Genomic DNA, 14266 nt, shown 5'->3' on the forward strand with positions numbered 1-14266 from the left:
GCCATTACTTCCATTACTTCTTCGTTTAAGTATTTTTGTTGTTTTTTTTTAGGTCTGTATTTCATTTTTATAAAAAAGTACTAATTTATTAAAAGTGTTCTATGTATTTAATTATATGTAGGTATTTTATTAATTAGGTATTCTATTTGTTAAAAATGTTGAATGTTCAGTTTTTGGTTTGATTTACCTTACTTATGATCAGTTATCATATGTAAAACTGCTCATAATTTACCATTTTAATTTTTTATAATCCTAATTTTATCATCACAAATCTTATTTTTAGCAAATTTGTGGACTCATGATTATTACTTTTATAAAAGAATGCAGTTGTAATATTTTCTATCTTTCATTATGATTTATGATAAATAATAAATCTCTGATCAAGAAACGTGTCTATTTTTTGAGAATTTATCACAGCCTATACATATTGAAATTGAAACCCTAAATGATGAGAAACTGCATCCTCAGATACGAGAAAAAAATCCAAACTACCAATATCAAAACGTATATATTGTTACAAAGGCTATTTAATTTTGATATGTAATTATAAAACATAAAAAAAATCCATACAAAATTATTGATAATGCAAATTCGAATCAATTTTCAAAAAGATCTATCTACTGCCACAAAAGAAAAAAAATCAGTCTTAAATATATACAACAAGACAGTTTTGACTTCGACTGAAACTTTCAGAGAAGGAAAAAAAAATAAAGAAAAATACAGAAGTATAACAACTGAAGAAAATCAACAAAAATATTCTTTCGTTAATAAATGAGATCAAGCTTTAAAATATACGTATTTTTAGCTTAAATTAAAATTATTTCGGAGTGTAACATGAAAGGATGAAAAGCAACATGCTTCAGGATTTGTTACCAGGGTTTTAAAACATATAATCTACTAGAATAATGATAATATTTGTCACATAAAAATCGTACAACATAAAATTCAACTAAAACATAGAATAATTTTTTACATCCCCTTGGACTAGAATTGCCTTACGTTAATTTGGTGAATTAGGGGGAAAAGTTTCATAATGTGAACTTTTTCCGACATAATTATGCCATGAAATTATACACGATAAAGAGAGAAAAAAACAAAACAACATAGCACCCTTATTATCTATACCAATTATGTAAAACAAAGAAACAAACTGACAACTAATTTGAACAGGATCTCACTTCTGTATGCTTATTTAGTATATGGCATCAACAATATTAAATTATTTATTATTTACGTTATTACATATTTGCGTAAATATTCACTTTGATTAAAATCACATAAGCCAAATTTTGTTTTAAAAAAAAGAAAAAAAAGAAAAATAAGGCAGTGCCGATTTCGTTTTTAAAAAAAATATATATATATCAAAAAAATTCATTTAAAAAAAATTAAAATTTTTACACATTATAAAACCAGTCTGTCGAACTGAAAATATTTCTTTTATTGTTCCAAGTTGCTCAGAAGTCAGATGCATTAAATAAGCAGCACCGCCCCAGTAAAAATGACAGTCAATTTCCCAACGTACGAGTATATAAATCAATATGAAATAATTAAAAACGTAAAAAAATAAAACAGTACGTTTAAAAGCATCATAGATCCATCACAAAAAAAAAATACTCTAAAGATCTACACGTTGAAGGAAAAAAATCTACCGAAGATCGATATAAAAAGCGTATAAACAAGAAAATTACCGAATAAATAGGTACCTATTTACATTCGAAAATGATATAAACATCTAGAATGCTACATTAAAGCATATAACGAGCCTGCCATTACGATACAGCTGTTCCATTACAGACATCCGAATCGCCACTCGATCCCATTGAGAAATTAGCCGAATCTCGTTCGGCATTCCTTTGTAAATTGTATTTAGCCGGATGGACGGGTATTTGAGGGAAGGTGTGATGACTAGTTTTTAAGGCACAGTGTTGATTTTCTAGTGCTGATGGGTAACCATGGTGTACCGGTAACGGGAATTTAGTATAAGGGTTGACTTGATTTTGGTTACATAAACGAATACCATTATGATGGGTAGGTATAGTGGTATGAGGTCTAGGAAACGAACTACAACTGCCACCGTTGGCAAGCATATTACAATTAGGATTACTAATAGGTAATGGCATCGTCGAGCAGTGTTGATAAGGTAAACCAACCGGCTGAGATGTCGGATAATGAGGCAGAGTAGCCGATAACTTATTTTGCTCCGGGTGATCGGTGAACGATGTCATACGCATATTGGTCGATCTACAGAACCGGTCACCACTCACATCTGAGCTCATGATCGGTGACTTTAAATTGACCGAATTTTTACGTCTAATTACTACCGTCGTTTCTTCAGCTACTTCGTTAATGACTGGCGTCTTACTAGCGACGGCGTAATGCTGCTGAGGTTTATAAACGCGATTATTCTGGTACGGTGGTGGCGAGTGGATTATGTTGCGCTGGATCCACTGCTGAGGATGGATTTTTTGAGCTGCTTCGTTGAACATTGGCATTGCGTTTTGATCCAGGGGCTTTTGGTGTTCGGAGTCTCGGCTGGAGTTGGAATGTATGCCGCTCGAAGTTTCGCTATTGGAACAGGTACGGTCGGGTGGTGAGCCACCGGATATTTCAGAATCTGAATGAGATGGTATTTCTTCCGGCGGCATTCCGGAGTCGCTTCGGTGTAGGCATTTCGATAAATCCTAGGAATTAAATCATACATACAATGAGTAACTGGATATAGTTATTTTAATATCAATACTGTTAGCATGATTCGTCCTCTGTATTCCTTGAGCTTTGCTTACTGGATTTTTCTCACGAACTACACAGCTAAAGGGAAAGATGGGAGGGGGCGAGAAGTGTAAGGAACACTGACTGAGTGGTCACTTTTAAAAAATAAATGATTATTTGAACTCAGCGACCATTTTGGCTCTATTTAAAAGCATTGATGGAGGGAGAAGTGGAGAGGTTGCGCCAAAAAATGGGTCAATTTTCAAACTGAGGCTTCCTTTGAAGCATATTATGATAATAATCGATTCGCAATTTCATTTTTAAAATCATTTTAAATTATAGGTATTCATATTCAGCTCTATGTTGAAAATTTGTTCGTTGAAAAGAGGGTAAAAAATTACCACGATTTTGTCAAATTCTCAAATTGTAGTTTTCAATTTTCGAACTTTTCGTAAAAAGTTGAGCTTTCACCTCAGTATACATTTTAAAGCTTTTCAGAACTTTACGAGTTACCACTGAATTCAAGTCAAATCTAATACCTAATGGAAAACTGAAAATAGCAAAGGAACATGGATGTTAATAAAATTGCATACTCAGTTTGCCGTAAATTAGATTACTGTATTTAGTGTATTTACGGCAAACTGAGTAGGCAATTCTATCAACACCATAAAATGGTCTTCAAACGCGGGTATTCCATACATACAAATTGGAAACGAAAATTAGATCACATCTTCTGATTTCATTATTTTTTTTTACGAGTTCTCCTTAATGGCCCGCCCAAAATTTTCGTCCACCCTGCAGAAGATCATGGTAAGGGGAGGGAAGATGTACCTACAGTGATATAGAAGAAAAATTTAGAGGAGTAAACTCAGAGTTTTGCACATGAAAAGTTAAAATTTCGGATATGGGAATTAGCGTTGATTTTATTTCTCCATTTCACCGCAAAACCCAAAATAAACTCCAAAGGCGAGGTGCGAAATTGAAAAATTCAAAAAAAAAAAATACAATATTTCGGTTTTTAAGGGTGCAAAATTCATTTTCAAATCGAAACGAAAAACTTTGTTTTTCCATTTTACATAACGTTATGAAAAAAAAAATATTTCGTTTTGCTACCACTGAAGAAAACCTGCTTTCCAAAACTGTTTAGAAATTTCAATTTAATAATTACGTTTCAGTTTGTGTTTCAGAAAAGTTATGTTGGATGATAGGTATCGAAAATCAGGAAATTTGAAAAAAAATGAATGATAAAAAAATATTCTACGAAATCTTTGCAATTTGCAATTTTTTTTTTCAAGAAGCAAATTGCATATTTTTTTACTGGAGAGTGAGAAAAATTGCATTTTCTGCAAAATAATTTTCAGTTTTTTTTTTAAAAACAAATTTAAAAAAATTCAAAACAAAAAAATTTTTTAATTTCAAGTCTTAAAAAAAAAAGAAAAAAGTTTTTGTTTTATAGGAAGAAAGGTAGTAGGTATTTGAAGCAACATACGTTGTAACTAACGCCCTCTAGCGCCAAATTTCTCATATTATTCCATTGTTGATTCAGAAATAATACTTTCAGATTTTTCCACTTTAAAAAAAATCAAATTTAATTTTTTTAATAAAATGTAAGCAAGTTTGGATTTTTAACAATTTATCAAAAATTTAAAAATGAACTTCAGCGATTGAAAATTGTCTTGATGAAATATTTTTGTATGCTCTTTCGACTTTTATATTCAATCTATGAATTTTCCGCTGTTCGGGATGATTTTTTATGAGTGGGAAGAGAGGGTTGGCTTTCATGAAAAAGTTCGTATGAAATTGTCGCAATATTTGAAGCAACTAGAATCAGAGAACGAAACAATACGACGTTCTAGGTCTCAAATACCATGACTGGCAGAAGTTACTCAACAAACCTGATGTTCGATGCTTGCTTGAGCCATATGACATTGATTCAAACCAACGGATAACTCTGGCGGTGGGGGAGGCAGATCATCATGATCGTGGGGCTCTGGCGTGAGCAATGGACTAGGATCTTCGTACTCTCGTGAAACTGGATTTAGTAAATCTTTATTTACACTTGCGTAAGTGATCCTATCGTTTCTCACAGATTCCAAAAGCTGAAAAAAACAATCAAAATTAATACAAGGTAAGTAAACATTTCACATTCATTTAAAAAAAAAAAAGGAAAATTGTAATTACTATCTATTACTGAATGCATTTTTCAAGATTGATTTTATTTAGGGATAAAATTTGAAATTTCCGAACAAAAATCATTTTTCGTAGGCTTTCAGGATTTTTTGATGGATTTCTCGACGAATTATCATCAATTCAAGAATCGAAAAAAAAATTCAACTTTAGTTTACCTTATTATCTTCGGAAGCAGTATCGTCGCTGTGATCTGCTCTCGTAATCGTGGCAACGTGTCCGATACCAGGAAGTTCCCTTAATCTGACGTAATCACCGTCGCCCTCATCTTCTGGACATAACGCAGTCTGTTTTCGACTACTCGATTTCCTAATTTACATAAAAAACATTTCAATAAAATTAGTGAATCAATCATGTAACGTAACTCAATCACCAGCACAGATATTAAAATCCTTACGTCAGTACTGCCATTTCTTCAACAGTTGCCTTTTCACCTTTCTTCTTCGTAAACCATCCAAAACGTGTTTCAGAACTCGAAGAATCGGGTGAATTTCTCGGTGTTCTTGATTTTGGCCTCAGCCAATAAATTTGCTCTTCGTCATCAGTCATGTTTTTGCTACCGCCAGCTGGAAAAAATAGAAATTATGAAATTCTCGTATCTAGATAGTAGATAGTAACTTAAAACATCTTCTCTGCGATGCTCACCTTGCCCACATTTTAATTTCTTCTCCATGGTAGTTTTTTGTATAACAGTCATGATGGCTTTTTTGGAATTAGGTTCCGATATGGTATACGTTCTGCCATGACCGACCACCAGTAAAGGAGCATTTACCGGATCGGTATTGGCCGACATGAGCTGAACGTCGGTAATTAACCTAATCGAATGGGCCGACCTGACGGTAGCGTGGCCAACGGTGACGTGTAATTTAAACTCCCAATGCTGTTTTAGCGTTAAAATCAACCACAGAAGTACCCATATGAATAAATGCAATATCGAAGATAATATTACGGTTAAAACCATCATATCTACGCTTCCGCGATATATCAACGTGAAATCGTATAACAACGGAGCTTCACATACGCCGATCGCTACCAGAATACATAACGCAGCACAATGTGTAAAGTATCCCCATGTGCGTCCTGAATAAGAATCTTTTAACGAAATTATACGCCGAGCTTTTTCTCGATTCAGGAACGAGTTCAATCTGTAACATAGACGTCGCATTGTACATTTTTTAGTTACAGTTTTCAAATCGATTCGAGCTATAATAAGTTGGAGATATTTTTCACGTAGGAGTAACTCACCTTCCATATCCGTATAAATATAGAACTAAACTGGAAACCAATATTAAAATGACTGACATAACGTATAAGGCGATGGTGACTTCTTTATTTAAAATGAACGGCGTGCCGAATTTCAGTGCCCATTTACTTAGTCTTAGATTCAACAATGGTATGGCTTCTTTGGCGCCGACGACGTGAACCTGGAAAATCACGTAGGTCTAGATCAATATCTTTTGAAAGGAATTTATATTTTTAATTATACCAAGGAGACGTGAAAAGCTCAACTTTTGAAAGGTCATTAATTTGACCAGAGCTAGAGGCGAATCGTTTCACTTTACGTTTTTCAACGCTCGTTGCAGGTCTACAAAAATGTCCAATGCCTTTTATAAGCGGTATAGGCAAATTGGGCTATATAGATGTATGAATGTTTGCCACACTGCAAGAAGCGAGGTGGGCAGCTTCAATTTTTAGTACACGTTTGGCATATAAGCTTCAGAACTTGGACGTTCTTTTGATTTTTAAATAAGTAGTCTTAAAATGTTTCAGCTTACCTTATACAAAATACACACTCCAGCATGCATTAACAAGCACTGAACGCTGTTGACCAGCAACTGCAGCGAGAACAAAATCCCGAAATATTTATTCGTACTCCAGAACACGGACGGATATCGGACCGAATAAATAAACAGAGCCAGCGCATAATTCAGAAACTCGATAGATACAGATCCGAAATTTGTATCATCTGCAACAAAACGAGAAAAAAAATCACACAATTAACACCATATTGTGGCCAGCTCGAATACGTGGGCATAAAACCGGAAATTATTCCGAAGCGGGAATTTTTAGGGTTCGAAATTAGTCCGGTCATCTAATTTTCCACCAAACGAAGGGTGGCAAAATGCCGGCCGCAGAGGCTCGATCCCTGAAATTATTAATTTGCTAAAAGGCCTGCGGTCATTGGAGACTGTAGAAAAAAAAGAACTTCCAATACGGCTGAAAAATTAGCACTATTTATGAATCTTAATTATCTTCGTTCGTTTCGTCGTACTAGAGGTACCTATAACTTTTCGATGGGTAAAATGCATATGAATACCTAGCTATAAATTTTTCATATTGGTGGTCGTTCAAAACAATAAATTATATGAAATGTATTGCATTGTAAGTAGGTATAGGAACTGGTACGTGAATGAACTATAGGTATGAACATTATTTGTACCTTTATGTATCGAAATATGCATACAGGGTGTACGAGAAGCGAGTGAACAAACTGAAACTAATATTTTACCTGGTACATACAGCAAACCACACAACATAAGCACCTATCAAATTTACCTACATTCGTTGTTGAATTTTTATTAATTCTTCAAAAATTCTGGTGCCTTGAATTTTCAAAATGAATACAGCACAACTTGTAGAACTATACATTCTCTACAAAAAAAATCATGTTCACATTTCCGATGCGTATAAAAAGCCAGTCAACACAGCACTTTGAAAAAGTCAATCCATTATAGTTCCTTCAATTCTGAGGAAAAGCTACATCGGGAAGAAACCTTTTTAGCCAAATTTTTGTTTAAAAATGATGGCTATTGCGGTAGGTCCGACTTCGGAAAAAAGAGCGGAGGTCAAAAATGCTGATATTTATCGACGTTTCAAGGTCAAACCAGACGATTTTCGGTGTGTCAGATTTTATGTAGGTATACGTACATACCTTCATTATAGATTTCAGCACTTTTGAGATTTTTACATTTTATGACTTGAAACCTGTTCTAATTGATCAAATAAAGTCAAAATTGGGGAATGGGGTACTTTTGGAAGCTAGAGTTGATCCTTGAAGTGAGGAGGATCAAGATTGAAAATTAAGGAAAGGTCATTTTTTTGGAAGGGCCTAATATGATCCCAAATTGATAAAAAGGGTTCAAAATGGTACCATGGATAAGTATCATCACTGTGAATAACACATTTAAATTTCAGGATCTTAGGTCATCCTCAAGATGAGAAACCCCCCATTTCACCCCCATTTTTAACCCCCCCTCACCCTAAAATTAACACAAGGAGCCCACATTTTCGACATATACTGAGAGGGTGCCATGCCACTTGAGCGCGATTTAACCACAGGTTCTTACCTGGGTATGAAAACACCTACAAATTGAAGACTGTGTTTGAATCAACCACGGGTCCTTACTTGGGTCTGAAAACACCCACTGATTGAAAATGATGTCTGATTCAACCACAGATCCTCACTTGGGTCTGAAAACACCCACTGATTGAAAAGGGTGTCTGATTCATCCACAAGTATTTACATGGGTCTGAAAACACCCAATGATTGAAGACTGTGTTTGAATCAACCACAGATCCTTACTTGGGCCAGAAAACACCCACTGATTGAAAATGGTGTCTGATTCTACCACAGATCTTTACTTGGGTCTGAAGACACATACTGATCAAAAACGTTGTCTGATTCACCCACAAGTATTTTACATGGGTCTGAAAACACCCACTGATTGAAAACGGTGTCTGATTCAACCACAGAACCTTACTTGGGTCTGAAAACACCCACTGATTGAAAAGGGTGTCTGAATCAACCTCAGGTCCTGACTTGGGTCTGAAAACACCCACTGATTGAAAATGATGTCTGATTCTACCACAGATCTTTACTTGGGTCTGAAGACACACACTGATCAAAAGCGTTGTCTGATTCACCCACAAGTATTTTACATGTGTCTGAAAACACCCACTGATTGAAAACGGTGTCTGATTCATCCACAAGTATTTACTTGGGTCAGAAAACACCCACTGATTGAAAATGGTGTCTGATTCAACCACAGGTCCTGACTTGGGTCTGAAAACACCCACTGATTGAAAATGATGTCTGATTCAACCACAGATCCTGACTTGGGTCTGAAAACACTCACTGATTGAAAACGGTGTTTGATTCAACCACAGATCCTGACTTGGGTCTGAAAACACTCACTGATTGAAAACTGTGTCTGATTCAACCACAGATCCTTACTTGGGTCTGAAAACACACACTGATTGAAAACTGTGTCTTGATTCAACCACAGGTTCTTACTAGGGCCTGAAAACGCCCACAGATTGAAGACTGTGTTGAACTCAACCACAAGTAGGTATTTACAAAAAAGTGGCCTATTTCACCTATTTTACGTGTTGTTTGACCTTCAGGACAGGTAAAGGGTGAATTTTACACTGAATAGTGTTGAAACCTCAACTAGAAGAAAGTGAAAGTCGCATTATAAGCCAAAGCGTCATAGCGAGATTTTACTATACGTGTATTGATAGTTTTTTTGGTAAATCTTATTTGATTTCTTTCTCCACTTTTTTTTTTTTTTTTACAGAAAACCGACAAAATTTAGTTTGAGACCCCCACTTCCCCCTCCCACAAATTTTTCGCCAATTTTACCACTCATCTTAAATGATATGTAACTACGTGTAGATGACAACTTAGTAACGTTGATTTTGGAAGACAAAGTAGAGATGGCGCAAGTGAAGAACTTTGTTGGACTATACATAAATGCAGCCAAAATCAAAGTCAAGGTCATTGTCTTGACTGACTATTATCCTGCATGAATTTGAAAAAATGGACAAATTTGTTTGCCTATACCACATGGTAGAAACTTGAGGTCAGAGGGGGAGTTGACGGGCAAAATACGGTGGATGATATCACCATTAAAACAGCAATGTCTCAGAATATCCAGTATTCAACACTAGGATTTCGTCAATCTCTCTCAGGACACCTTGTATGTGCATTTGAGAAATCAAAGCAGCTTCCATGCAAATATCACATTGTAAATAGTTCGCCTTTAATTACAGCTCGATGTAATTGAATGAAATCTCATTTCACGCAGTCTCATGCACTTGTAGTGTACCATATTAAGCACAGGTACCCGAGCAAAATTCACCCGTAATTTAACTGGTATAGTACAGGGCGTCGCGTCGCGTTCCCATGTAATAAATGTCCTTTTATTTTCACGTTGTATGCACTATATAATCTAGTGAAAAGCGAGTCATCCATACATTATACTACGCGATTGGTTTCATAATATCGTACGCGTCGCCTAAATTGTATTATTATGTAAATTGTACACGTATTATCAATTTTTTCCACGCCACGTTCTACAAAATTCCTCATTCCTGCACTGTCAGAAAGACTCCGAGTGATTTTTTTAATCATGCTGTCTAGCTGTCTAACCAAACCGAAACGTATCCACAGCAAGAATTTGATTTCGAATGTAAATCATTTTCCAAGTCGAAGAAATTCGCGCAATCCGCCAAACAGTTCCCAAGTGCTCGATAAATTCGATATGTTTTCAATATTCTACCACCGTAATACTCTCTGTACCAATACGTATTTCAAGCAGTTTATGCAACAACAACAAAAAAAAACATAACACGAAACAACACCGCTCATAAATATATCTATAAATCACATCCCCGCGATTTCGAAGATTGCATCCGGTAGATAATTTCATCACACATGGAAATTGCAACCCCTATTTTCGTTCCCTAATTTATAAAGCCTTAAGCTCCATTAAATCCTAATCGTCGCTATAATTTTTTATTTCAAAATCGAGCCTTATTCGAACAACTTCGCTATACTACGTATAAAATGTACATGATGAGACAAAGCAAATCATTCGGTCGAATAACGCATTCAACGCGTGTACTCGTATCTATGTACGTATAGCATTCTCGAATCAGATAAATTTCACCATCCTGTATAGAATGGGCCGGATTTTTATTACCGGATTGCTCAAATTTTTATGACCATAGTCGAGCAAGGGTATTCTGTCTAAACAAGACTTACCACTGATGAGTATTTCCTGGCCAGGGGTGACTGATAAAGGTAACGATTTAGGTTGCAAGTTTGCAATGGTTGTTGCCATTGACGAAGTTGGTACACTCAGCGATGTCGTGAAGTTTAATGAAACTGGTGCTAAAGGTTCGTGTGGAATGAGAAAGTCTAGATCAGTTTTCCATATCATACCTGGAATGAAAAAACGAAAAAAAAAATCATTAATGATATTGAAAAAACTTACACGCACAAAGTACAGACACTTATTCATCCATTTTCAATTTACTATAACATGTATCAAATTGAAGTAATTTCACCCCAACCCCAAGTAAGTAGATACAGTATGCAGGTGCTAGATGCCTACTCTCTCATGCTAATACATACTTACATCCATTTGTCGATGCTTTTATCTGTATTAGTAGCAGTAATTGTTTTTTTCATCATTATTAAGGTAAGGAATAAGGGGAACGTAGGTTTGAAAATTTACCTACCAGTGAAATTTTGAGTCGAATAAGGCTCCAAAAAGTTCATGATAGCCATTAAACAGATTTTCAGGGAATACCGTAACCGTCGTTTGTGCATCATCACCCCCCCCCCCCTTCACCCAAAAAACAAGACATTAGAAAATGGTTACAAATAGGCGAATCAGTCTTGGACCAAATGAATATTGCAGTCATTTTAAATTAAAACCTTAAAATAATTTATTTCCCCTCCCTTCACTTCAGAATCACCACTACCACGTCCTAGAATGAGAATGGCGGTCAAAAATCATGAGAAATGTATTCAAGATGCTTAACAACAAGAGAACATACTAAAGAAGAGCTTTCGACAGCACATAGTTTTCGGACATTTCAAATTGAAAGGCGAAGGTGGGGAGGGGAGGGTCAAAAAAACCTTTTGGGATAAGATAGGTGAAATCCTCACTTTCTCCAATTTTGACGAAACTCACTCAAAATGTTGATTTGGATGTAAAATCATGCAAAAAAATTTTGAGCCGACCCAACCCCCCAACCCCAACCACAACCCCAACCCCAACCCCAACCCAAGAAATGTGCCAATGTACTCAAAATTCAAAATTCTTGTTCTCCGAAGGGGGTGGTCCAAAAGTTTTGAAACTTTAACAAAAAATAGTCTGAAATTTTTTCAAAAAAAAATGTTCATATTTAGGTTTTTTAGGGGGGGGGGAGGGGAATGTTGAAATTTCAAAAGTTCATAGGGGAAAAACGGGGATGAGGCCTTCGGGCAAAATTTTTTCAGAAATTGAGTTACACCTTAATAACATACATTTTTTGTAGAGCTCAAAAATCGGTGCAACATTCTGAAAAAATTAAAACTTTGCAGAAAACGTGTTTTTTGTCATTTTTTGCCGTGTTTGAACTTTCAAGATCAAAATTTTTGGAAGAAATAAAATTCCAAGCAAAATACGTAAAAATACTCGAAAATTACAATTTTTCATTTTTGAGCCTCGGTGATTTTTTAGGTGAAAATTTTCTATTTTAGAAGAAAACCGTAATAAATTGAAAATTTTAAACTATAAAAAAAAGAAAAAAAGTTTTTTTTTGGGTTTTTTGGTACATAAAAGAAGGTGACTTTTTGGGAATATTGATGAAAAAAAAACAGGGTTTATCAACAATTTTAGCAAAAAAAGAATTTTTGGCGATTTTTATTTTCAAAAAAATCAGAATTTTTAGCAATTTTGGCAATAAAATGAGCACTTTTAGACAATTTTGTCCAAATAAATGTAGGACAATAGGAGGACTTTCTGTGAATTTCTGCAAAACAAGTTTTGCAGAAAGTACATAGAGCCTTTAAACAGCTTTTTGCAAACGATTTGTACTTTGTGGCGATTTTGGCAAAACAGGGAAAATTTTTTGGTAAATAATTAAGCCAATAGAAATTTTAAAAGAAAAATAGGGACTTTCTGACATTTTTGGCAAAAAAGTAGGACTTTTAGGCAAATAGGACGTCCTTCTGCCAATTTTTGAACAAAAAAAATATATTTAAGAAAAGGGAAGATTTTATAAAAATTTTTGCAAAAAGGACGAAAGGGCCCTTTGACCCAGAGACCATAGCCAACCTTCAAGTTCCTTCAGTCCAGTGGACTTTTAACTCAACTGTAACCTTTTTACCTGCCGTGGCTCTGGCCTTTGTTGCAGTAGAAAAATTTCCAAGAAAAGTTACTTTTGGCCAAAAAGGAGAACTTTTTTTGGTAGGTAACTTTGTTTTTAAGAAAACAAAACTTCTCAGCATTTTTGGCAAGAAAATATGGACCTTTCTGTGAGTTTTTGTAAAAAGTAGTATATTTTGGTAAGAGGGAAGAATTTTCAACGATTATTGCAATTTTTTGGAAACAAGTTAAACATGTGACAATTTTAGCAATAGAATGAAGACTTTTTGGTAATTTTGTTGGAAAATAGTACTTTTTTACAATTTTGGAATGAAAATGAGACTTTGACATTTTTTGGGAAAAGAGTAATTCTCCAGATGTACTCGTAGGAACATATTTTTTTGAACATGGGCAAATTTTGATGCAAATTGAGTAATAATTGACATTTCGCGAGAATCTCGCTGGTAGATTTGTACTCATAAAAGTTCTACCAAAATAGTTTTTTTTTTTTTTATCATCCAAACACTCGAATGGTTATAGGTATAAAAGGTATTTCAGTATTGGAAAAAGAGATGGAAATAAAACAGAAAACATTTCATGTAAATTTGTAATTCGAGCGCAATATCGGATTAAATTTCATTTTATAAACAAGTCCATCATCGTGTGCTCCGCTCCGGTTTCACGGTATTTACGCGTTATTGAAGCGTGGTAAAATTGTAAGAAACGCGTGTTATTTTGGAAAAATACTCGTAACTCGGCGGTGGCGCGGCGCTATCTATACGGAACAATAGTTTTTTTAACCTTTGAAATGCGACAACTCGTTGATTAAATTTCGTATTGAAAGACGGTTTTTTTTAATAAAATAGAAAATTGTGTTTATTCGGCAACAAAGTTAGGGGTGTACCGGTGTACCATGCCATGTTATCGTACTCGAATGTTTTTTATTTCGTAAAAATACTTACTACACGAGCAGAAAGTAGAAACCCAACGAGGCTGGTGAGACTCTCGAGAGGGAATCGTATTATTTGGACGTTTGGGATAGGTTTACCTAATACATCGAGTTCCGTATAGCTCGGTCCCACTTCAATTATAAAAGCATTCTTCGTTTATTTATCAAACCTCGACGGAGTATTACCTAGCTGCTAATACCGAATAAATTGCATTTATCCTCGTCCAGCGTATTGCTCCGTGTTGTCCGTGGTGTACGCGTTGAGTTTAATTAATGATGG

The 14266-nt window shown here is 35.1% G+C and overlaps 1 protein-coding gene across 5 annotated transcripts in view; it reads right to left on the bottom strand.

The window, feature by feature from the left end:
* Window positions 1-1306: 1306 nt before the first annotated feature.
* Window positions 1307-14266, bottom strand: part of tinc (tincar) — a 183138-nt gene continuing 170178 nt past the window's right edge. For all 5 annotated transcript variants that reach the window (XM_065350871.1, XM_065350866.1, XM_065350868.1 and 2 more), the window contains 8 exons: window positions 10943-11122; window positions 6672-6862; window positions 6142-6320; window positions 5542-6041; window positions 5294-5462; window positions 5055-5205; window positions 4605-4808; window positions 1307-2681 (listed from right to left, as the gene is read on the bottom strand). In XM_065350871.1, coding sequence (XP_065206943.1) covers window positions 1770-2681; window positions 4605-4808; window positions 5055-5205; window positions 5294-5462; window positions 5542-6041; window positions 6142-6320; window positions 6672-6862; window positions 10943-11122 — 2486 coding nt within the window. In that variant the 3' untranslated portion in view covers window positions 1307-1769. The remainder of the gene's footprint in view (window positions 2682-4604; window positions 4809-5054; window positions 5206-5293; window positions 5463-5541; window positions 6042-6141; window positions 6321-6671; window positions 6863-10942; window positions 11123-14266) is intronic.

This window comes from Planococcus citri, chromosome 2 (assembly GCF_950023065.1).
Source record: "Planococcus citri chromosome 2, ihPlaCitr1.1, whole genome shotgun sequence".
In the NCBI taxonomy this organism is placed as follows: Eukaryota; Metazoa; Arthropoda; class Insecta; order Hemiptera; family Pseudococcidae; genus Planococcus; species Planococcus citri.